Raw genomic sequence first — 23,000 nt, 5'->3', positions numbered from 1 at the left:
TTGTTTTCTGACGTATCAACTTTGCTTTCTTCATGGCCTGATCATCGACCAATGTTGCATTGTAGTTATCATGAGCTGGGCAGTGGAGGAATGGAAATCCGAACTCTCCAGCAAAGCTCTGCAGAAAATATCCGAATACGAGACCCAGCTGGAGAAACTGAAGAAGGAGCGACAACAAAAGCAGCTTCAATTGGACAGTTTAGAAGATGCATTCCGGAAACACAACCAAAAGGTGGATTCCCTCTTAAATGGTCTTACTTCTAAATTTTGGTGAGCTGTGAAAAGCACTGCACCTCTGCTAGATATGAGAGCAAATAAAAATTGAGGTGTGGTCCATGTTCATATGGTTCATTAATAAAGTACCTATTCGAGTTGGCTCAGGGACGGCACAGTGACACAGTGGTTAGCACTGCTGCCTCACGGCGCCAGAGACCCAGGTTCAATTCCCGCCTCGGGCAACTGTTTGTATGGAGTTTGCACGTTCTCCCCGTGTCTCTGTGGGTTTCCTCCGGGTGCTCTGGTTTTTTTCCCACAGTCCAAAGATGTGCAGGTTAGGTGAATTGGCCATGTTAAATTGCCCGTGGTGTTGGGTCACGGGGTAAATGTACGGGAATGGGTCTGGGTGGGTTGCTGTTCAGAGGGTTGGTGTGGACTTGTTGGTTTAAAGGGCCTGTTTCCACACTTTAAGTAATCTAATCCTTGATGGACTCTCTACCTGTAACCTCTCTTGGTTCATCCTGAAGATCGTACTCTGTGGTGGTCTGGAATATAAAACTTTTGCAGACAGTTTAGTTTAAATTATTACCTTTATTCACCAATGGCATCGACGTTACACGATAACATAGATTCCTACAAGTCAGGCTTGAGCTAAGGTTCTAAAACCTTTAGCAGAGGAGCAGTGCCAGCTGTTACCCCCTCAGAGCTCTCTCAGGCAGCTCCCTTATTGCTGCTGTCTTTACACAGAATTTGGTATTAAAATTACAAAAACACCACATGTCCTTAATCAGATAAGCAGCAATAAAATGGCAAAAGTATGCAGTGGAAGAGAAACTCATCGACAGGTCTGTGTACGCTTGACTAGTTAAGTTCCATGCACATCAAAGTGGGAAACCTTGATCCAGCCAGGCCAAATGATCAATTGGTTTGGCTCGTACATCATAATGAGAGACTAGTCGAAAGTATGTGAAAAAGGTCATGGGGTCGCCCTGCTCAGCTAACATGTCCAGTATCATTGACCAACAAAATGACTGTTTCTTTTAAAATTATCGTAGATTCCCAAAATTCAACTTAAATTCAAAACATTCCTGGATCTTGAGCTCCAAGGAACAATACACACTTTCAATCCATGACAAGCCAGCGTTCACTCAAATCAGACCATAAAGCTTTAATCTTTCCACCAGCTTCTGTCCTGTCTGTCTCTCTGTCTTGCTGACTCGCGCTCTAGCTCTGTGTCTCTTGAACCGAACCCTTCGATCAGTGAATGTAATTTACAGAAGAATTTTTTCCTTCTCTCTCACTCACCTATAAACATCTTCCAACTTTCAGCCTCTGTAAGGGTAATGAGACATTCACATTCTAGAACAATCAAGATTAGGGAGCTGAGCTTCATAAATTCAAACCTACTCAGTGTGGTATACAAGAAAATGTGTCAGGATTGTTCTATTACATGCATATTCCACTCAGCTTATTAAATTACAAGTTCTTTTCCTATTGAGAATGAGTTTTGTTAAGAGTCTTTGATATAAACCAGAGACTCCGTTATCAGTCATCCCACAGTGAAATATGCCCGCTTCCAGCCTCTGGCATCAGAAGGAAGTACTGCCATACATTCTGTAAGTGAACAAACATTATCACCTTATTTACACCAGCCCTAAGAACAGATGTCCCCAGTTCTTCTGAACAGATGGGCCCCCACTGTGGTCGACTGCTTTCATGTATCTCCTTAGCAGATGTAAGGCTACCAACCTTTTCATCACCTTCCACCATTCAGGATCCATGTACAGCAATGACATAAATGGTGACCAATCATGTTGATTAGTTTCCAACAATTAATACGTCTGTTTGGGAATCTTGGGTCCAAGGTCACCTATTCCTCCTAAATACACAAGGCTCCCATATCTCTTAACTGAATTCTGCTGAAGAGTGAGACACTTGGCTGATGCTTTCATATGCAATCATCAGGACTAACACAAGAATGCCAAAATTTCAAACGGATAGTTGGCAAGTTGACTGATTCAGTCATGCCGTTTTTGAGTATAAACTGTTGCGATTGTTTGAACTTTGGCATTCTTGCAGTTATCTTCATGAGTACAAAGTGAAAAGCTTTGAAAGCCGGTCTCTTCAATGATCTCTCACAAATAAAGCCTCTTCTGTGTACATTACAATGCTTGAAGAATTGTTTTCAAGAACCTGAACTTAGAATTGTACAGCACGGAAACAGGCGTTTGGTCCAACTCATGCCGACCAGATATTCTAAATTAATCTAGTCCCATTTGGCCCATGACCCTGCAAACCCTTCCTATTCATTTACCCATCCAGATGCCTTTTTAAAGGTTATCATTGTACCATCTTCCACCGCTTCCTCTGGCAGCTTGTTCTGTACACATACCACCCTCTGTGTGAAAAAGTTGCCCCTAAGATCCCTTTTATATCTTTCCCCTCTCGTGTTAAACCTATGCCCTCTAGTTTTGGGCTCCACTACCCTGGGAAAAAAAAACCTTTGCCCTATCCATGCCCCTCATGATTTTACAAACCTCTGTAAGGTCACCCCTCAACTCAACACTCAAATGGTGTTTATGTGGATTCTCATTGGAAAGTGCAGCAGAAGCTTGAGTTTGTATAGCATCTCTAAACAGTAAGAAAAGGCAAAAGTTAACACCTCATCAAAACACACACACGCACACACACACACACACACACGCAGGTTGTGGAGTGAATTTGTACTTGCAGAATTACATTTTAGTTTGCTCAAAAACTGCATGAATCCATGTAAGTCCTTTTTCTTAGATTAGAATCTGTCTGAACTTTGGGGCACAGACAACCTCACACAGGGCACCTCACACCTTCAGTGCATTATCTGGGCCAACATGGCACATATCGTTAAAGTTCACTTGAGAATGTAACTTTAAGAAAGTTCTGGAATTAACATATGAAAGAACTGAAACCAGCATGCTCATTCTAAAAGATGAGAGACTTGGCAAGCAATTGAGGTCTTTTTCAATATGTAATTTCAGTTACATCACACTCATAGCAAATGTTTAAAGTTCTGTGTCCTACGATTTTATACTCCACAACCACCTAATGAAGGAGCAGTACTCTGAAAGCTAGTGCTTCCAAGTAAACCTGTTGGACTATAACCTGGTGTTGTGATTTTTTAACTGAGCAAAAGAACAAATTCTTCAGGGGGGTGACCGAATGTTTTCTCAGCAATTGGTTTTAAGTAGCAGTTGTACAGAGGAGAGATAGAGACTGAGCATTTCAGAGTGGAAATCTTCTTACATGTACCTCACCATTCCAGGTACATTACCTGTATGCTAATTTTGATGCGAATCTTTATTGTTTTTAAGCTTGAAGATGAACGGAATGAGAATGTGGCATTGAAGAGAGACACACAGGGTCTGACAGAGGCACGCAACAGTCTAGAGAAGGCACAGCAGAGACTATGCCACGAGATTCAGGTAAAGGAGGCCCTGGTATGCAGTCTGGAGGGGCAGCTGCTGGCAGCAAAGAAACAGATAGACAACCTGGAGCAAGAACTAAAAAGGTATTGTCCAGGCTTGTGCCAGCTTTGTTTGCTGTATTGTTTATCGGAGAGCTATAACTCCGCAATAGTTCATAATCTTATCTGTACAAATCAGCAATTCTCCCACCTCTCCCCATAACCTTGCACATCATTACTTTTGAAATAACAAACACATTCTCTTCGAATGGCTTGATTGAACCTGCCTCCACTCTACTCTTGGGCTCTGCATTAGGACCTTAACTGCTCTGTGAAAATGTTTCTTTGTCCAGTTACTTTTAAAACCTTGACCCCTTTCTGTATGCTTTTGCGAATAGAACAGTATCTCCCTGTCTACTCTGTTCAGACTCCTTTTCAATACCTGTATAGCTTTTAATGACATTACCAATTCTCTGAAACCTCCGCTGTCCATATCGTAGATGTTAACGTTGACCAGCAACTGAACTGGACTAGCCATACAAATACTGTGTCTACAAGACTAGGCCAGAGGCCAGGAATTTTTCAGTGAAGCACTCCTGCTGACTCTACAAAGCCATCTATAAGGCATAGATCAGGTGTGTGCTGGAATGCTCCCCACTTGCCTGGATGCGTGCAGCTCAAACAGTGCTCGAAGCTTGACTCTAAAGGGCAGAGCAGCTTGCTTGATGTTGGCACCACATCCACAAACATTCACTTCCACCAAAACTAAGGCACACTGTGCATTGACATGGTATAAGACATTGGTTAGGCCACTTTTGGAATACTGCATGCAATTCTTGTCTCCCTGCTATAGGAAAGATGTTGTAAAACTCGAAAGGATTCCAAAATAATTTACAAGGACGTTGCCAGGGTTTGAGGGTTTGAGCTATGGGTAGAGGCTGGAGCTGTTTACCCTAGAGTATTGGAAGCTGAGTGGCGACTTTATAGAGGTTTACAGAATCATGAGGGTCATGGATAGAGTGAATGTCCAAGGTCTTTTTCCCAGGATAAGGGAGTCCAAAACTATAGGGCATAGGTTTAAGGTGAGTGTGGAAAGATTTTAAAGGGATCTGAGGTGCAATTTTTTCATGTGGTGCATGTATGGAATGAACTGGTGGAGGAGACTAGTACAATTACAACATGTAAAAGGCATCCGGATGGGTATATGAACAAAAAAGGTTTGCAGGAATATTGGTGAGATGCTGGCAAATAGAACTAGATTAATGTAGAATATCTGGTTGGAATGGATGATTTGGACCAAAGAATCTGTGCTTTATTTCTCTATTACTCTAAATCTCTGATGCTGGGAACCACTCTTGCGTGTCTATTTTGCACTCCCTCCTATGCCTTCACATGCTTTCTAAAATGAGGTGCCCAGATCTTGACACAATCCTCCAGCTGAGGTCAAGCAAGTGCCTGGTACAAGTTCATCGTGACCTCCTTGCTTTTGTACTTTATGCCTTAAATTACAAAGCCTTGAGTTCTCCATACTTGATTAACCGTGCTCTGAACCTGTCCAGACACCTTCAGTTACTCTCACACTTATCCACCATTGGTCCTTCTCTTGCCTTACCTTTTAGAGTTGTATAATTCGTTTTGTGCTTTGCCTCCATGTTCTTCCTTAGACAGTGAAACCTTTCACATTTCTCACCACTAAACTTCATCTGCTGTTTGTCTGCCCATTCCTCCATTTGTCTGTCATTTTGCTTCTCACAGTTTGCAAATGCTTCCAAGTTTTGTTTCATTCGCAAATATTGACATATTCCTTTATACGCTAAGGTCTTGGACATTTATTATAGATCAGAAAAAAAATGACCTCCAGTACTGACCCCTATGGAAATCCTCTTCAAACCTTTCCTAAGCCTGGAAAAAAATTAACTTGACCATTGCTCTTTGGTTTGTATTAGTCAGCTAATTTGTATCCATGTTGCTATTGTCCCTATTTCATGATTTGTACCTTTTTGCCCACAAGTCTGTTGTATGACATTATCAACTGCCATTTGGAAGTCCATCATAATAATAATATTGTGTACATCACAATAATAACATTGCCTTTAGCACTGCTTCTTCCAAAAACCAGCAAAGAAACTGAGCACAATTTTCTATTTTGTTTGATAAAACACAATTCCATGCTAAATTAACCTTCATTTGTCTGACTTTCATCTCTAGCTGTTGTTTCTTACCATCTGTGTTAAATTGATTGGCTTGTAGTTGCTGTTCTTCGTGTTGGTCTGACAAAAGGTCACTGGACCCGAAATTTTAACTCTTAATTTCTCTCCACAAATGTTGCCAGTCCTGCTGAGTTTTTCCAGCAACTTCTGCTTTTGTTTCTGATTTCCAGCATCCGCACTAGATTTGCTTTTATGTTATTGCACACGTCTGGAGCAGGTAGAGCTTGAACCTCAGCCTGCTGGCTCTGAGGTAGTGGCACTAACGCTGCACCACAGGGGTCCACCCCAAATCTAAGGAAGATTATAACCTTACAGCCAGTGCCTGCATATTTCCGCATTTAAGTACAGACAGTCAGTCCAGTATCTCGTGCTTATCAATCTCAAACCCTATCACTGTCTCAATTACCTTTACTTTCACCGCAGCCTATGTTATTCCTTTGGATCAGTTGGGTAAAAGTGGAAATTGAGGACAGCTGAAACATTTCAGTCCAGGTGATGTGAATGTTGCTAGGCCTTTAAATGGTGTGTAAACATCTGCAGCCTTTGTACAGAGCTATGAATCAAAGTCTAATGTGAGCGGGTATGGAATGTGCTGATGTTTTGTGATTCATTATCTGGGTCTCAGCTGTTATAATGTTCATTTGTAATTGTGCTGTTGATTTATATGAAAATGTCTTGTCATGGATGAAAGCTTCTGTTTTTCTTTTCTCTTTCCAATCTGCGATTTCTTTCTCTCTCTCTCTCTCACTCTCAGACTGTGCTGCTACTTTTTTTTTCCTTCTCATGCGCAAACATTTGTGGGATGTCTGTGTTGTCACTTACTCTTAACTCCTTCACTGCCAAGACTGCAGGAACTGTTAGATTGCTCACTCCTCTCAGCTGCTTCTGACTGCTACGCTTTACAGGTTTCTGAAACCAAAGTTAGGTGTTAACCTAATCACCTTCCTAACTTCCCTTCACTACTCTTTCCAAGCTTGATGGTGCATCCTTGCACCAAGGGCCTTTGCGTCTTCATCTCTTGGCAATAATGATTTTAAGGGTTTAAAAAGAACTTTTTAATACAAAGTAAAACCATGGAATGCTTTCAGGCTAGAAGCAGAGCTTGAGCGAAGTCAAAGGGCCTCAACACCAACAGAATGCCAGCTCCACCTAACTCCAGCTAAGATCTATCCTGGGTGTTCCACGCTCAGCAGGCCTAATGAGGGTGAGTTACTTAGCTGCAGACCAGCAAACCTGACTGGGAGTACTTTAAACATTTCTGCGTTGATCTTGACATGCCAGGCATAGGTAAGAGATGGGGGCGTCAACTTTCAGAAAGGAATTGGACAATTTATCTGAAGAGAAGTGTTCAAGACGGCAGTGAAAAGGCAGGAGAGTGGGGACTGGCTGAGTAGTTCTTGCAAGAGCCGATACAGACACAGTGGGCTGAATGGCCATCTCCTGTACTGTAAACGTTCTGATTTTACTTGTTCCTTTTTGGAGAAGTGGTGTAGCTCATTTATGAAAATTCTCACTTAACTTTCTCCTATATCCGGTTCTCTTTCATTTGATTGGGAGTTCAGCAAAGACGGGTGAACCACTACTGGGTTTGTCTTTAAGGTGACCACTGTGCCTTCTTCGATCGTCCTTGTCACTTCTTCAAAAAACTCAAATCAAGTTAGTGAGCCATGATTTCTCCCACACAAAGCCATGTCGACTATCCCTAATCAGCCCTTGCCTTTGCAAATACATGGACATCTTTTTCCCTCCGAATCCCCTCCCACAATCTATCTACCACTGATGTCAGGCTCACTGGTCTCTCGCTCCCTGACTTTTCTTTGCTTCCTTTCTTAAATAATGGCACCATGTTAGACACCTTCCAATGGACCCCTCTTGCCTCCCCCTTTCTATCCTTCCAATAGCATCGATACCCTGGAACATTTAAGTTGTCAGTCCTGCCCTGCCCTGAGCCACTGTTTTGTAATAACTGTGATATCCCAGTCCCGTGTTCCCAACTATGCCCTGAGTTCATCTGCTGTACCTGTCAGGCCTGTTGCATTGAAATAAATGCAGTTTAATATATCAATCTTACCTCGTTCTCTGCCTTTCTCTTGCCTGCTTTGACTTGCTCATCTTTTCAACTGTACTAACCTCGGACTAATCTCTTTTCTTGTTGTCACTTTGGGTGTTCCCCCTGCCCTTGTCCCTGTACACCAGCATCTCAGCCATTCATCTGCTCTATGATACTTTTGCTAGTCTGACTAGCACATGACACCAGGAGTATTTCAGATATTCCTACCCTCAAGGACCTACTTTTTAATCTGCCTAATTTCTCCTCAGAACCTTGTCCCTTCCCCTTCTTGTGTCATTGGTGCCAACACGTACAACAACCTCTTGCTGGTCACTCGCCCCTTTTGAGAATATTCTGCACCCTCCCAAAGATTTCCTGGACCCTAGCACCAGGGATCAATGTGCCATTCTGATGTCTTGCTGTTGGCTGCAAAAACATCTGTCTGTGCCCTATCACAATCCCCTATACAATCAATTGCTTGGAACACGACACGCCCTCATTACAATAGAGCCTGTCTTGTTACCAGAAACATGGCTATCAGTGCTACATTCCCTTGAGGGTTCATTACCCCCTACATTTTCCAAAATAGTATACTTGTTTGAGATGGGGATAATGGAGGACACTCCTGCTTACCTCTCCTACTTTTCCTAGAGGTAACCCATTTACATGACTGGTTTACCTCCCTTCCTGAAACTGCCATCCATCCCACTCCTGGCTCCTGTAAATTCCTCATTGCCTTCAACTACTGCTCTACCTGATCCATGCGATTGGATAGGATTCATAACCAAACACACTTCCAGCAGACATAATCATCAGTAAAATGGAAACTCTCCCTAATCTCCTACATCTGACAGGAAGAGCACACTGTTCTATTAAAGGCCACCTTTATCCCTTAATCTATGGACCTAGAAAATAGTGCAGTCTTGATGCTATAGGATACCCTAGGATAATTTAATATCGATGCTTTATATTTTTAAAAAAATTAATCTAGGCAGATCTCAGTAAAACATTATAGAGAAAACTTTGCCCTACTCACTATTGTAGGTTTACAAGTTGCTTGATTTCTGCACACCTTCTAAAATCATGGAGCATATTGTGTTAATCTGACCAGGAAAAACATATCATAGTGATAAAAACTGAAAATGTAGTGGGGCCAGAAGGTTGGTTGGTAGCTGTGGAGAGAGCAACAATTCCAAATGATGAGGATGCTTCCACCCTGGATGTGTTTGAGTTTTCTTTTAAATGTTGATGTGATTTGAATTTGGCTTCTGGGAGGGACCCATATTTACAGATTCCAGCACCTGCAGTAATTTGCTGCTACGTTAGATTAAGGGGTGTGGGCATAATCAAGTGGGCTGACTGTTCAGAGTCCAACTCATCGCTATGGGTCTGGAGTCACATGTAGGTCAGATTAGGTAAGGTTGGCAGTTACTGGTGAATCAGATGCTTTCTTTACAATAATAAGACTTGCATTAGGGCGGCACGGTGGCTCAATGGCTAGCACTGCTGCCTCACAACGCAATATTCTCCCCATGTCTGCGTGGGTTTCCTCCGGGTGCTCCGGTTCCTCCCACAGTCCAAAGATGTGAAGGTTGAATTGACCATGCTAACTTGTCTGTAGTGTTAGGTGGATTAGTCAGGGGTAAATGTAGGGGAATGGGTCTGGGTGGGTTACTCTTTGGAGGGTTGGTGTGGACTTGTTGGGCCGAAGGGCCTGTCCACACTCTGGGGAATCTAATCAAATCAAATCTAATCTATTCTACTTCCCCCTAGGTGCAATGGCAGGCTCTCTGACCCCTGAAAAAACTGTTTGCATCTATTGTTGGAAACTGTTTAGTGTAAATGTGACTTGCAGTCTCTGGTCTTTGAGGATCTGTTTAAAAATGAGGTTTTATTTTAATTGCAGGGAACATGTTTTGCAACGATTTAGTCTGCCAAATATGTAACCTTCATGATTAAGCAAGAGGGAGGAGCACTTAATCTATTGTGCCTTGTCAAAATTTGTATCCTGGGAATTAAAAAGGCACATTCTAACTGATACCACCATCAACCAGTATAGGAGTAGTTTCCTTTTATATTCATTTTATTTACTTGCTCTTGAGATGTGGAGTCTTGCAGATCCTTGTGAAAGTGGTGGCCAATTCTATTGTAGCGCTGAAGCCTGTGTGGCAAGGGTGCTCTCTCAGTGCTGTAAGAGTAGAAAATCTGAGGAATGTTTGCCCCACTAATAATGGACTGGTGTGAATTTGATTATGTTCCCAATGCATCAGTTGTCCCCTCCTTCCATGTGGCAGTTTTTGAGGGCTTCGTGAAATGCTTCCCACAACGCTAAAACCAACAGTAATGTTTACTATGGCACCTTGATTTCTAGGTTCAAGACTGGATGAGCTGCAAGAAAAGTATAACCAGGAGATAGAGGAGAAGAAGCGACTAGTTTCAGAGGTGAAAGCTCTGAAACTGCAGGTTGGTGTGAATTGGTGGATGGTTGACACTGAATCGTCATTGCACAGTCAGATGTAGAGTAGTTTGACAAATAAGATCATGGTGTTAAGTAGCAGATGTTGTTTGTTCATCCCCTGTTTGCATCAGGCTGTATTTTATTTCCCCTGTACTGAAAAGGCAGATCAGAGGTTGCAGTACACGTGGACACGGATTTGGATTTGTTTTCAGTTTGAAGCTTTGGAGATGGTGGGGGCTGATGAGGACATAGGGGCCCTTCTTGGTGATTGGTGGGCAGATCTTGGGGCATGCTAACAGTTCTCTAACAAGATATTGGAGAATTCACAAAGATATCAGTGTAAGAATGGGAGAGACTGGAGAATTTAAAAAGCATGTCACTTGGCAGCAGTGAGCAACCTTCCTTAAATATTTTCCAGTCTTCTGGTCCTCCCCTCTGGAACTACCTTCCTCACTTCTGTTGTCCTAAGCAGCATTTCTTTACCTTGAAGAGTTCTCTTGACATCGTCAAGTTGCTTATCAAAAAAGTTGGATATGAGCAATACAGGTAGCTCTTGTATAACGCGACGGGTGCGTTCTTGTGCAACCCTGCATTACAGAACAATCATGTTTTAGAAACTGCGCTTAAAAGTGTTGGCGATGTAATCATGTTACACCCAATATACATATTAAAAGTTCACTTTAGAAACAGTGTCCCCAGTTTGTCAGGCACGTTACAGTGAATTTGCGTTAATGAAATACGCGTTAGAATTCCTACAGTGTGGAAATAGGCTCTTTGCCCAACAAGTTCACACTGCCCCTCTGAAGAGTATCCCACCCAGACCCATTACCCTACATTTTCCCTGACTAATGCACCTCGCCTATGTGTGCCTAAACACTGTGGACAATTTAGCATGGCCAATCCACCCTAACTTGCACATCCCTAGACACTATAGGACAATTTCCCATGACCAATTCACCCTAACCTGCATATCTTTGGACTGTGGAAGGCAACCGGAGCACCCGGAAGAAACCCCACGCAGACACGGGGAGAATGTGCAAACCCCATGCAGATAGTTGCCTGATGCTTGAATTGAAACCGGGTCTCTGGTGCTGTGAGGCAGCAGTGCTAACCACTGAGCCTGTAAATGTTAGCCAATCCAATGATGTCCACTTGCATGAACAACTGCAAAACTGAAAGTCCTCTTCTAATTCCCCCTTCCCTCTGTGAAGCATCTTGGATCTGATATTGCACTGGAGGCTTTAAATAAATTTAAGGTTTTCTTATCTTTGGAGGAGAGTGGTTCATTTGTCTGCAGTGCAAATTGAAGAAAAAAAAATTCCACTGGGATTCTCTGGCTGTCTTCCCCTCTTTGGTCTCTTCCCTCATCCAGTAATGTAATTAGAATCACTTGTTTGTGACTATGTAAGTGGGCTGCTGAATTGAGATACAATGGAGTGGGATAACTTGGATTGGAAATTGTATTGTTTCTACAGTGTCGTCTTTAATTACAGGAACTCGTTTTTGTCTTAACATAGAATCTGAATAGTTTGGAAGCAGGCCATTCGGCTCATTGAGTCCACACCAACCCTGTAAAGAGCATCCCAGCTCCCTTACCCTATCCCTGTCACCCTGAAGATGCGGAACCTTATCAAATGCCTTAGTAAAGTCCATATGGACAATATCTGCTGCCTTACTCTCACTTTATTTCCTCAAAAAACTCAGTCATGTTTGTGAGACAAGACTTCCTCTGCAGTAAACCATGTGGGCTACCCCTAATAATTCACTTCTCCAGATACAAGTAAATCATGTCCCTAAGAATCTTCTCCAATTATTTCCCTATCACCGAATGCTTGCTGGCCTACAATTTCCTGGATTATCCCTGTTGCCCTTGTTGAACAAAGGAATAGCATTGGCTAGTTTCTAGTCTTCTGTGGCCACACCTGTGTCTAAAGAGGCACAAATGTGTCTGTCAAGGCCTCACATCTTATCAAAGACAATTAAGTTTTATTTTGTTTGGTCAGGATTTTCTTATTTTACCCCTGCCAGATTGCACTACACAAATGATTAACTTGACGTCGTTGCTGAGTGATGGTTGTGGAGAGAGGCTAACAGATTACATTCCCACTTTCCTTCATTCTGTGAAAAATGGGTGATGGGACCATTTATTACAGAGCTCCTGTTGCCTAGCGTATTTTTCCGAGTCAGTGCCTTCAGCTTGGGGATGGAGGAGATACTCTCGGGCTCGCCTTCCAAGCTCATTCACTGAATGTTCTTTGACCAAGGTTCAACAGTTGCAGTTCAGCAGCAACAAGAGTCACCGGGAAAGTGCTCCACAGCAGATTAGAGCCTCTACGTTTTCGTGGCAGCAAGAGGGAACACCAACTCGGGTGCCCGAGAGTCCTGTTGGGCGAGGATCACCCTCCTCTGTATTTCCATGGGAGCAGCCGAGATCCCCTCCGTACTACAATTCCAGCAGCCAGAAACAGAATGGCAACAAATCCGGTACCCTTGGATCGAAGCCTGGGAGTGACCAACTCAGTCCTCTCGAGGTGTCTGCAAATGCTGAAGTGCAGGAATTGAGGAAAGAAAACCAAGGTGCCGTGATACTGTGGTGTTTTTTTTTTGCAATATTGTTTAGATTCCTGCCGTCCTCCTTTTTTATCTTGCAGATTCTGCCACATTCCTGCTCAGCCAGTCTGGCAACCTGACATTTACAGGAAAAAAGGCGTAGTTATCTCATCTCTCGTGTTGATACTTGTGGAAATTAGTCTTCTGGGAAAGCTTCAGAGATGACAGCAGGAAATGCTGGAAAATACCCACTCACGAAATCGTGTTATATTGTTTGAGAGAGAGGGGAGAAAAAATTAGTATGAAAAGGCTAACTTATTTTAAAAGGTCATTAAGCAAGTGTAGAGTCAAGGTGGGTTAGAAGAGGAAACTTAAGAGGGAAGTCTGTAATAGTGTAGTGGGCACAGGTAATGGAATGACGGTGCAAGGCAAAAGGGTATAATAAGAGAACAAAATAAAGAAGCGAAAGATGCATCCTAAAAGGTGTTAATGGTAACAGAAAGCCATTACTGCCTGCTGTCTGAGCAGATGGGATTCATTGGTTTTGATCAGAAATTGCTGTATCCAGAGGTTTGTCAGTTGCCTAACCAAAAGATGTGGTGTTGTGCCTCTTGAGTTCACTTAGTCATAGAGATGCACTTCTTTAAACATCACTGGAACAATGATGGGTGGCTGAGGGACAGAGACCTGGGAGAGGAGAATGGAAATGCCAGGCAGGTGGAAGGTCGGATTCAAACTACTTCCAAACTGAGTGGAGGTGTTCAGTAAGGTAGTGGGGTGAACCAGCACTGAGTGGCCAAAGTCAAGGAGACCGCATCATGAGCAGCTGAGAAAGGCATGTTGTACGTGTGAAAACTTTGCTCCTCCTGGTAGGAGCAGCTGGGACTCTTGAGGGCAAGAAAGGAGGCTGAGGTGATGGGGCAGACGTTGGATTTCTTAACTTGTGTGGGGGAGTGTTGAGCAAAAGGCAGGGGGGGATGTTAGTCATTAAAGGGTAAAGCAGTGTCAGGGCTGCCCTTCATTTCTCTAGATTTTTTTTTCAGCATAGCCTTTTTTTTTAAACTGTGTATTCCTAATTGCTTGGTTTGGAAGGTGGAATTTTGTGAGAATTCCAAGATGATATTTTGCAGAGATGGAGTCACAAGTGGGCAGGATAGTGAAGAAGGTGTTTGGTACACTCCCCTTATTAGTCAATGAGTTGAGTATAGGAATTGGGATGTCATGTTGCAGTTCTACAGGACTTAGTTAGGCAGCTTTTGGAACACTGCGTTCAATTCTGGTCTCCCTGCTATAGGAAAGGTGTTGTTAAACTTGTAAGGGTGCAGAAAAGATTTACATGGATGTTGGAGAGTTTGAATTTGAGGGAGAAGCTGAATAGGCTGCGGCTGTTTTCCCTGGAGCATTGGAGGCCAAGGGTTGACCTTTTAGAGATTTATGAAATCATGAGGGGCATAGATAGGGTAAATAGCCAAGATCATCATCCCAGGGTAGGGGAGTCCAAAACTGGAGGGTATAGGTTTAAGGAGAGAGGGGAAAGAAGGGACTGAAGGGGCAACTTTTTTACATAGAGGGCGGATCGTATGTGGAATAAGCTGCCAGAAGAAGTGGTGGAGGCTGGTACAATGATAACATTTAAAAAGCATCTGGATGCGTACGTGAACAGGAAGTATTTAGAGGGATATGCTAGCAACTAAGGCTAGATTAATTTCGGATATCTGGATGGGTTGGACTGAAGGGTCTGTTTCCGTGCTTCACAGCTCTATGACTGTGAATTCAAGTAAGAGTGAGACTGGTTAAATAGTACAGTTGGGTGTGTGAACAAGATGTTAAGGTGATAGTGAAGGAGTGCTGGTGATACAGAGGCGATTAATACCCACAGGCATTTGATGAGACATCACACAAAAAGTCCGTTGGTAAAATATAGGCTCAGGGAGTTAAGGGTGTTCTATTACCCTGAATAGAGGATTGATTCAGGTACGGAAAACTGTAGGCGTAAATTGGCCAACCTTTTAAGTTGGCAGCTTGTAGATGCCCATTGGAGTGTCTCAGGAATGATTGCTGGGGACCTCAGCCTTATATAATCGATACTAATGCCTTGGCCAAAGAGATTGTGGCTACTGTGTTTCAGCTCGCTGATAATGCAAAAGCTGCTTGGAATGTCAGCTATGAGTGGCTGCATAGAGAAATAGACCGGCTAAGTGAGTTGTGATCAAGGAAGTAAATGTGTTGATTCCAAGAGGATTGGAGTGCAAGAGTAAAGGTCTTGCTTAAATTGCCATGGGGCTCTGGTGATTGAATTTTCTCCAATGGAGCAATCTATGAAGGTTGACTAGATTAGTGCCCCTGGTCAAAGTTTGGGAGAAGACTTGTAGCTCGGGTGCTCGTTGTTGTGGTTCTGTTTGCCGAGCTGGGAGCTTGTGTTGCAAACGTTTCGTCCCCTTGCTAGGTGACATTCAAGCACTGAGGATGTCACCTAGCAAGGGGACGAAACGTTTGCAACACAAACACCCAGCTCGGCAAACAGAACCACAACATAGTGCCCCTGAAATTAAAAGCTGGTCTTATGATAAGAGTTTGACTAAATTGAGGATTAGAGAATGAGAAGTGATCTCATTGAAATATTGGCGATTCTGAAGGGGGTTGATAGGATAGACACCGAGAGGTTGTTCGTACTGGTTGGTGAAGCTAGTACGTGTGGGTACAGTCTCAGGATAAGGGGCCGCTCACTTAGGATTGAGGTGGGAACTTTTTTGTTCGAACGGTTATGTGTCTCTGAAAAACAAAGCTTCCAGAATCCCCTTTTGGAATAAAAATTTCCAGTATGTTTAGGACTGAGATAAATGAGTTTTTAGAACCTCCAGAATCTAGAGATATTAGGAATGGGCAGGAAAGTGGAGTCCAAGATCAACCCTCGTAGTGTTAATGGCGGAGCAGGCTCGGTGGGCGGAATAATTTATTTCTGCTCCTATCTCTTGTGTTCTTGTAACTTTTTTATATTAATATGTAAATAAAAAGCAAGTTTCAGTCGGTTGTGACTGCTGTTTTGTGGTGTGCAAAATCTTAGAGTGATGCTTTATTTGGTTGCTCTTGTTTGTTGCAGTGCTGCAGAGTATGATGTCTGAGCTGGAGGTGTGGGTTCACTCCCAGGAGAAAGAGATTAAAAATCACCTGAACAAGTTGCAGGAAGTGCAGTCGCACCTGGAGAAATCCAGAACCGAGCTGGCGATGAAAGAACAAGCTTTGGCGAAGAGCAGAGATGACCTAATGAGAGCAACCATACAGCAGGAGCAGAACAACAACAAGGTTTGACCTCTCCTTTGGGAGTTGAGCTACACTTAACCGAGATGCTGTATAATTGGAGGCTACAGCACAGAGCCCTTGGTATAAAAGGCAGTGGGTTAGACTGAATGGCTGATGGAGAGGGTTAAATTCTGGGCTTCCGTCTCCGTTGCCTAGATTCACCACTAGTTTACGCTCAATGGGATGAGCATTTTCTCCACATTAGTGGACACACCTTGTGTTGCTTTTTTTTGAAAAGTAGAGAGTCCTCGTCTGCACATAGCTTATTCAGTTGGAATGTTTCATAGGACAATACAAAAGGAACTTTACTCTGTCAGCTCCGGTCCTGTATATGTTCTGGGAGTGTTTCATGGGAACAGTGTGGATGGGGCTTTACTTTCAGTTTTAAAGAGTAGAAGGAGCTTGACTGTTTCTAACCTCGTGCTGTACCTGCCCTGGGAGTGTTTGATGAGGATGGTGTCAAGGCACCTTTTTTTTTAACAGGGCGTCTTATTGAAAGGGTATTCCTTATCCATTACAAACATTTCTCTTGCACTGACTACAGAAAATGTTTTTTTTTACTATCTCAAATGGCTGACATATTGGAGAATGAAGTTGGTGATTTATTTTTTATTTTATCTTGCTAGTGTGCAATTCTAGAGCAGAAACTGAAGCAGGTTGCTGAGGAGCTGAGCTGTCAGAGGCAGAATGCAGAAAGTGCTCGACGCCTGATGGAGCAGAAGTTAAAGGACAAAGAGAAAGAACATCAGCAGGTTAGAATAAATAGATTAGTGGAGAGTTTTCTTCTCAAATGCTTCCTTTCATCCTTCCATTGCCGATTACCTCACTCTCTCTTGCTCTCTTTCATCCATTTATATCAGTTTTAAATTTGTGAACCAATATCTGGACATCCTCATTCTTTATGAATTCACATGAGATGTGAGAATCGATTTAAATAGGGTTGGTCTGGGGACGAGGCCCAGTACCGCAGGCACCGGCGGTTCTCATGTGGAAAGTGGGCTGTTCAATTGTGTGCAAGACAGCCAAGCCTGGTGACCTTAAACAACACTTTATGTCCTGTGTGGTGGTTGGAAGCAGGTAACTGGGCTCGTTACATCTCTAGATTAGAATGGGAAGAGTACAGTTCTGGAGCCCCACCTGCTATCCAGCCTGAGTTTAGGTTTCTTGTGGCAGAATGGACTCAGTAGCGTAAGGCCAATGAGGAGGGTTCTCGACCTTCATAAGTAATCCAGTGTAGAAGTCTATTTGCTATTGGCAACTTAGCACATTGCTTTATCAGATGATTAATGTGCCTAATACACGATACCTATCCTATTAGTCAGCACTAATTGTGGAAATGTTAACTGATGAATGACTGTGCAATTTTCTCCTCTCCACTTGTTAGGAGCTGTCTGATCAGCAACGTGCATATCGTAATCTGGAACATCAGTGCAAGCAAGAGAAAAACCAACTAAACCAGGAGATCCAGAAACTCAAGAATGAGCATCTGGCTTTACAATCTACAATGGATAAAGTAAGAGAAGCCAAATGTAATTGAAAGCGCACATAGACCATAGGGTCATACAGCACGGAAACAGATCCTTTTTTCCAGCCAGACCGTGCTGAACAGAATCGCAAACTGAACTAGTCCCACCTGCCTGCTTCTGGCCATATTCATGTACTTATCCATGTGTATTTTAAACGTTGTAACTATGCTTCATCCTCCACTTCCTCAGGAAGTTCATTCCATGCACAAACTACTCTGTGTTTTTAAAAAAAAATTGCCCCCAAGTCTTTTTTAAAATCTCTCCTCTCACCCTAATGATATGCTTCCAGCCTCAAAATACCTCATCACAGGGAAAAGGTGGAATAATGAAGGGCTTTTGCCCGAAATGTCGATTTCTTTCCTACTCGTCGGATGCTGCCCGACCTGCTGTGTTTTTCCAGCACCACTCTAACCTTGACTCTGATCTCCAGCATCTGCATTACTCACTTCTATCACAGGGAAAAGGCAGCTACAATTGACCCTATCTATACCCTTCGTGATTTTGTAAACCTCTGTAGGGGAACCTCGATTATCCAAACAAGATGGGCGGGCACTATTTGAATCAATTAACCGAATAATCAATTATCCAATGTCTCTCCTCTGAGACTCAGTTTTCTGTTAAATCTGTTTCCCGTTCAGGAGAGGACTGTAACATACCGTGCACGAGTTCGCCACCCCCCACCCCCACAAACCACTGTCCAACCCTTGTGCGCCCCTGTCACTGTCAGTCCCCTCCTCCTCTGGGGCAGACGGAGTGGGCACCAATAGTAAGACTGCTGCTGTCTTTGTGGGGTAAGTCTCCAAATAGCACATGCACACGCACAGAGAGACACAACTTTTTATTACAATTTTTTGACAAGTTTTACCTCTGCCCTGTACAGGGCAATGTTAAAGAGATTATCTGGGGAAGGGCGGTTTAGAGTTCACCCCTATGTAGAACTCTAGGGAAAGTGTGGGGAGAGGGAGAGTGGATGGGAGGTCAGTCATCTGGAGACGGTGCCTGTGCCCCCATCGATATCCAGGACTGTTCTCTGTAGCATTTCAGTGAGCCGAGATTGTTTTTAATCACCGTAAACAAAAGACACGATCAGGATTGAAACAGCTCTTTGCTGTAATGTTTCTATCGGTACCTTGAGATCTCCTTTGGCTAATCTGATATTTGAATAATTGATATTCGAGGTTCCCCTGTATATGGTCGTCACCTCCATTCCAGACCAGCTTGATTCTTGAATGGGTTAAAGAAGGAATTTCATTGACTATTGGGGTCACTTTTTTTTATAATCATAATCAACCAGTCTTTTGAAGTGGAAGCTTCATCAACAGAAGGAACTTCCATCAAGGTGGTTAGTTTACTTGTGATTGTATCTTTTGCTAGGTTTGAAAAGAGGGTGGGCAAGAAATTCTGTTACGTCCATCAGAGAAAACTTTGCTAAGTTTGTGGAACGTGCCAAACAGTAGTTGAGACAGACAGCATAGATGGATGTGAGGGAATGTTTTTAAAATTAATTTGTGGGGTGTAGATTTCACATGCTAGGCCAACATTTATTGTCCAAATCTAATTACCCTTGAGAAGATGGTGGTCACTTTCCTTTCGGAAGGAACCAGAGTTGTCTTTGGAATGTTGGTCCCCCACCGACTGTGCTGCTCGGAAGGATGTCCAAGGATTTGATCCAATGGCCCTGAGTGAGCTGCCAATATATTTGAGTTGGGATGGAGGGAAATGTGCAAATGTTTGTGTTCCCATGGATCTGCTGCCCTTGTCCTTCTAGGTGGTCAAGGTCACGGGTTCAGGAGATGCTATTGAAGGGTGAGTTGATGCAGTGCACCTTGTCGCTAGTACACACTGGTGACAGTGCATTTGGGATGGAGGAAGTGAGTGTTGAAGGTGGTGGCTTGGGTTCTAATCAAGTGGGCCACTTTGTCCTGGGTGGTGTCATGTTTCTTGGGTAATTCGATCTGGACTCCTCCAAGCAAGTGGAATGTTGAATAGCAGCCGCTGAGACAGGGGCTTGTTGGCAAGAGAACGCAACGAATAGTTAAGAGGTGACATCAAGAGGAGGCTGTTGTACACTATAAGAATCAGTGTGGGCCAGATTACTCACGTCACCTGTTTCTTTGTTGTACGGTTTCTGTGATCCTTCAATGGCGTTTAATGGAGAGCACAGCTTTGTCTGGAACTGGATCAGCCTCTCCATCCCAACCTCGGCTTCATTTTTATGAAATCTGCCAGCCACCTGTTTTTGTCCGCCTTGTATCACCTGAGTTCTGTTCATTTAAGAGAAAGCAAGATCTCCGAGATAAATGTTTGCTGGTTTCATTTTAATTTGTTGATAAGTCATCTGGGTGAAAGTGCTTGGGGCTTCTCAACTCTTGTAGATGTCCTGATCTTGGTTAAATATCATCTGGGCTAGGTGGTTCTACGTTTGTCAGCATGTGAGCGAATGTTGCTTCTTTTCTGACAGATGGCAGCACAGAGACAGCAGGTGGACAGAGAGTTGGAGGAGGTCAAAACTAATTTTCACTGTGCAGAAAAGGAACTAGCGACTTACCAAAGAAAAGGGGACACTCTGCAGAAAAGTCTCCAGGTGATGTTTACTGTGGATCTTACTATAGTTTAAGAAACCTGCCTTTTCAATGGTAATTGCACCTTATCTAATTTCTCATGTTTCCTGCTATTGGAATGTGGGATCTGGATATGCCAATTAAGCCCTGGGACCAATTACACTATTCATAGTAACATGGGAGGAAGAGTAGGCTATGCAGCCTGTCAAACCTGCTTCACCATTCACTTTTTAAATTGTAGCTGTTCACCTGTTTCAATGCCACTATCCCGATATCCCTTGTAGCTGGTCTCTGGAAATCTGTCAATTTCTGTCTTGAGCATGTTTCATGATTGATTTGAGTTCCACAGCCCTCAGAGGTAAAGAATTGCAAAGATTCACCATCTTCTGTGTGAAGAGACCTCTCCTCCTCTCAGTCTTAAGTAGCTTGTCCTTTTATCCCGTGTTCACTTACATAGGTCTCTGCCACCCTTTGTGGCCTCCCTGTCTAGTGTAACAGCCTCCTGCTGTGGCATCCTTGGCCCAGCGTGGCGGTCTGAAGCAATCTTCCAACCTCATGATCCTCAAGGTGATGCTTGGCACAGTCAGGAGCCAGGGATCCATCGTGGACTGGAGGCTAGGTGCCAGCATGGTATGGGCTAGAAGGCCGCTGTTCTAGACTTTTATTTCTGCAATGCTGGTCATTTTATGTCTCCATTTTGTAAGATCTTGTAACTAAAGAAGCTGTACCTGGGTACCTTTGTACTGAAGATTGTGCTGTAAGTGGTGATGTATAAACTTTTCACTGTAATCATTGCATATATGTGACAATCTCCGGTTGAAAATTAAAAGTTCACCAAACATCATTGTAGAGAGTTCCAAAGTCCTGCTCCCTTTGCAGTAGGAATGTTGTTTAAGGTCACTCCTGAAAGGGCTGGCTTTGATTTTTAAACTATGTACTGTTTTCCTAGACTTTCCAGGCAGTGTAAATACTTTCCCTTCTATCGGTTCCTCTTTGGTGTTATGAAACATTAATCCAATCACCACCTCCTAAATTCAAGTCCTCGTTTGTGTAATTGTCCTATGTTTCCAACCAATGGTTCAAGGGATCAGATGAAAGTGAGGTGGGAAGGTGATACAGAAATGATCTGGCAAGCCAGCAGCCTTCAGGACTTGATCCAAGGACGTATTGTAGGTTTACAGTTCGTTGAAAGTAGTATCACAGGTGGACGGCATAGCGAGGAAAGTGTTTCGTATGTTTGCTTTTGTTAGCTATTCTGCTGAGTGTAGGAGTTGGGAGGTCATGTTGCGGCTGTGCAAGACATTTGGTTAGGTTGTTTTTGGAATATTGTGCAATTCTGGTCTCCCCACTGTAGGGAAGATTTGAAACTGAAAGAGTGCAGAAAGGATTTACAATGATATTGCCAGAGTTGGAGGGTTTGAGCTTTAGGGAGAGGTTGAATAGGCTGGGGCTATTTTTCCTGGAGCTTTGGAGGTTAGCGGTGACCTTTTTATAGAAGTTTATAAAATCATAAGGGGGCATAGGTGGGATGAATAGCCAATGTCTTTTCCCCAGGGTAGGGGACAAAACTAGAGGGTATAGGTTTAAGGGGAAAGATTTAAAAGATGCAGCCTTTTCACACAGAAGGTGGTGCGTGTGTGAATGAGCAGTGGAGGCTGGTACAATATTTCAAAGGCATCTGGATGGGTATATGAATAGGAAGGGTTCAGAGGGATATGGACCAAATGCTGGGAAACAGGACTCGATTATTTTAGGGTATCTGGTTGGATATGGATGAGTTGGGCTGAAGGATTTGTTACCGCGCTGTACATCTCCATATTTCTGTGTGCTGCCGCATAATTTCTCTAATGTTTCTATAACATTCAGGATGTCTGGATAAAGATTATTATAGGTTTATCATCACTTTCTAAAGTAACACCGTAATCTTATTCACTTTTCTGTTTGTGACTTTCTTGCCCATCTTTCAGGAAGCGCTGGAGGCAAAAGGCCGCTTTGCTGACTGGCACGACCAAAGCACTCAGAGAATCATGCACCTGGAAGCACAGCTGAAAAAGTTGGAGAAAGAGCTGGCTCGGAGTCAGAAATTGAGAGAAGGAGATAAATGTAAGTCTGTTACTCAAAAAATGCCTTTAATGGTTGTAGTTTTTCATTGTCATCTGGTACCCAGTAAAATTAAATAAGTCTTATCAGCGACTCAAGAGTGTTAACTCCTGACCCTTCAAATCGACATGACTGGCTGGTAAAATAACAGCCATTTAGCTTAATAGGTGGGCCTTCTGATTGGAGCTTACTCACTGGGTGCTGGCACTGTAGGTTTTGACCACTGCCATCATTTGGAGATAGATGAGGGTGGATTTTGTGAACGAGTATGAGCTGAGCAGTCTGTGTTTTGCATCCACTTGTTCATTAACATGCTGACTGTATTTGGCTTTGTGCGACTGGAGCGGAGTCCACAGTGTGAGTGAGCCTTTTGTCAGAGGGAGAAACTGGGAAATGGCACGTGAGCAGCCTTTCAATTGTAGTAGACTGAATCATGAGTTGTATATTTACCAATGAACAATGCACTTGTGAAATGTCAATCTGCGGAGACACTGCTCAGTTGTTGTACCATTTGGGCTTTTGGCCCAGATTTCAGTATATGGTGCCATGGAAGTGAGAAACATACAAAATAGGAACAGTAGTAGGCT

At 43.2% G+C, this 23,000-nt stretch overlaps 1 protein-coding gene across 2 annotated transcripts in view; it reads left to right on the top strand.

Moving 5' to 3' along the window:
• LOC132836227 (centromere protein F-like) overlaps positions 1 to 23,000 on the top strand; it is a 49,978-nt gene that overhangs the window by 9,397 nt on the left and 17,581 nt on the right. For both annotated transcript variants that reach the window (XM_060855558.1, XM_060855557.1), the window contains exons 2-11: positions 66 to 232; positions 3,567 to 3,763; positions 6,957 to 7,072; positions 10,290 to 10,381; positions 12,641 to 12,953; positions 16,027 to 16,229; positions 16,853 to 16,978; positions 17,611 to 17,739; positions 20,214 to 20,336; positions 22,281 to 22,416. In XM_060855558.1, coding sequence (XP_060711541.1) covers positions 71 to 232; positions 3,567 to 3,763; positions 6,957 to 7,072; positions 10,290 to 10,381; positions 12,641 to 12,953; positions 16,027 to 16,229; positions 16,853 to 16,978; positions 17,611 to 17,739; positions 20,214 to 20,336; positions 22,281 to 22,416 — 1,597 coding nt within the window. In that variant the 5' untranslated portion in view covers positions 66 to 70. The remainder of the gene's footprint in view (positions 1 to 65; positions 233 to 3,566; positions 3,764 to 6,956; positions 7,073 to 10,289; positions 10,382 to 12,640; positions 12,954 to 16,026; positions 16,230 to 16,852; positions 16,979 to 17,610; positions 17,740 to 20,213; positions 20,337 to 22,280; positions 22,417 to 23,000) is intronic.

Source organism: Hemiscyllium ocellatum, chromosome 46, assembly GCF_020745735.1.
Source record: "Hemiscyllium ocellatum isolate sHemOce1 chromosome 46, sHemOce1.pat.X.cur, whole genome shotgun sequence".
Lineage (NCBI taxonomy): Eukaryota > Metazoa > Chordata > Chondrichthyes > Orectolobiformes > Hemiscylliidae > Hemiscyllium > Hemiscyllium ocellatum.
This window is presented reverse-complemented; position numbering and strand designations above follow the sequence as displayed.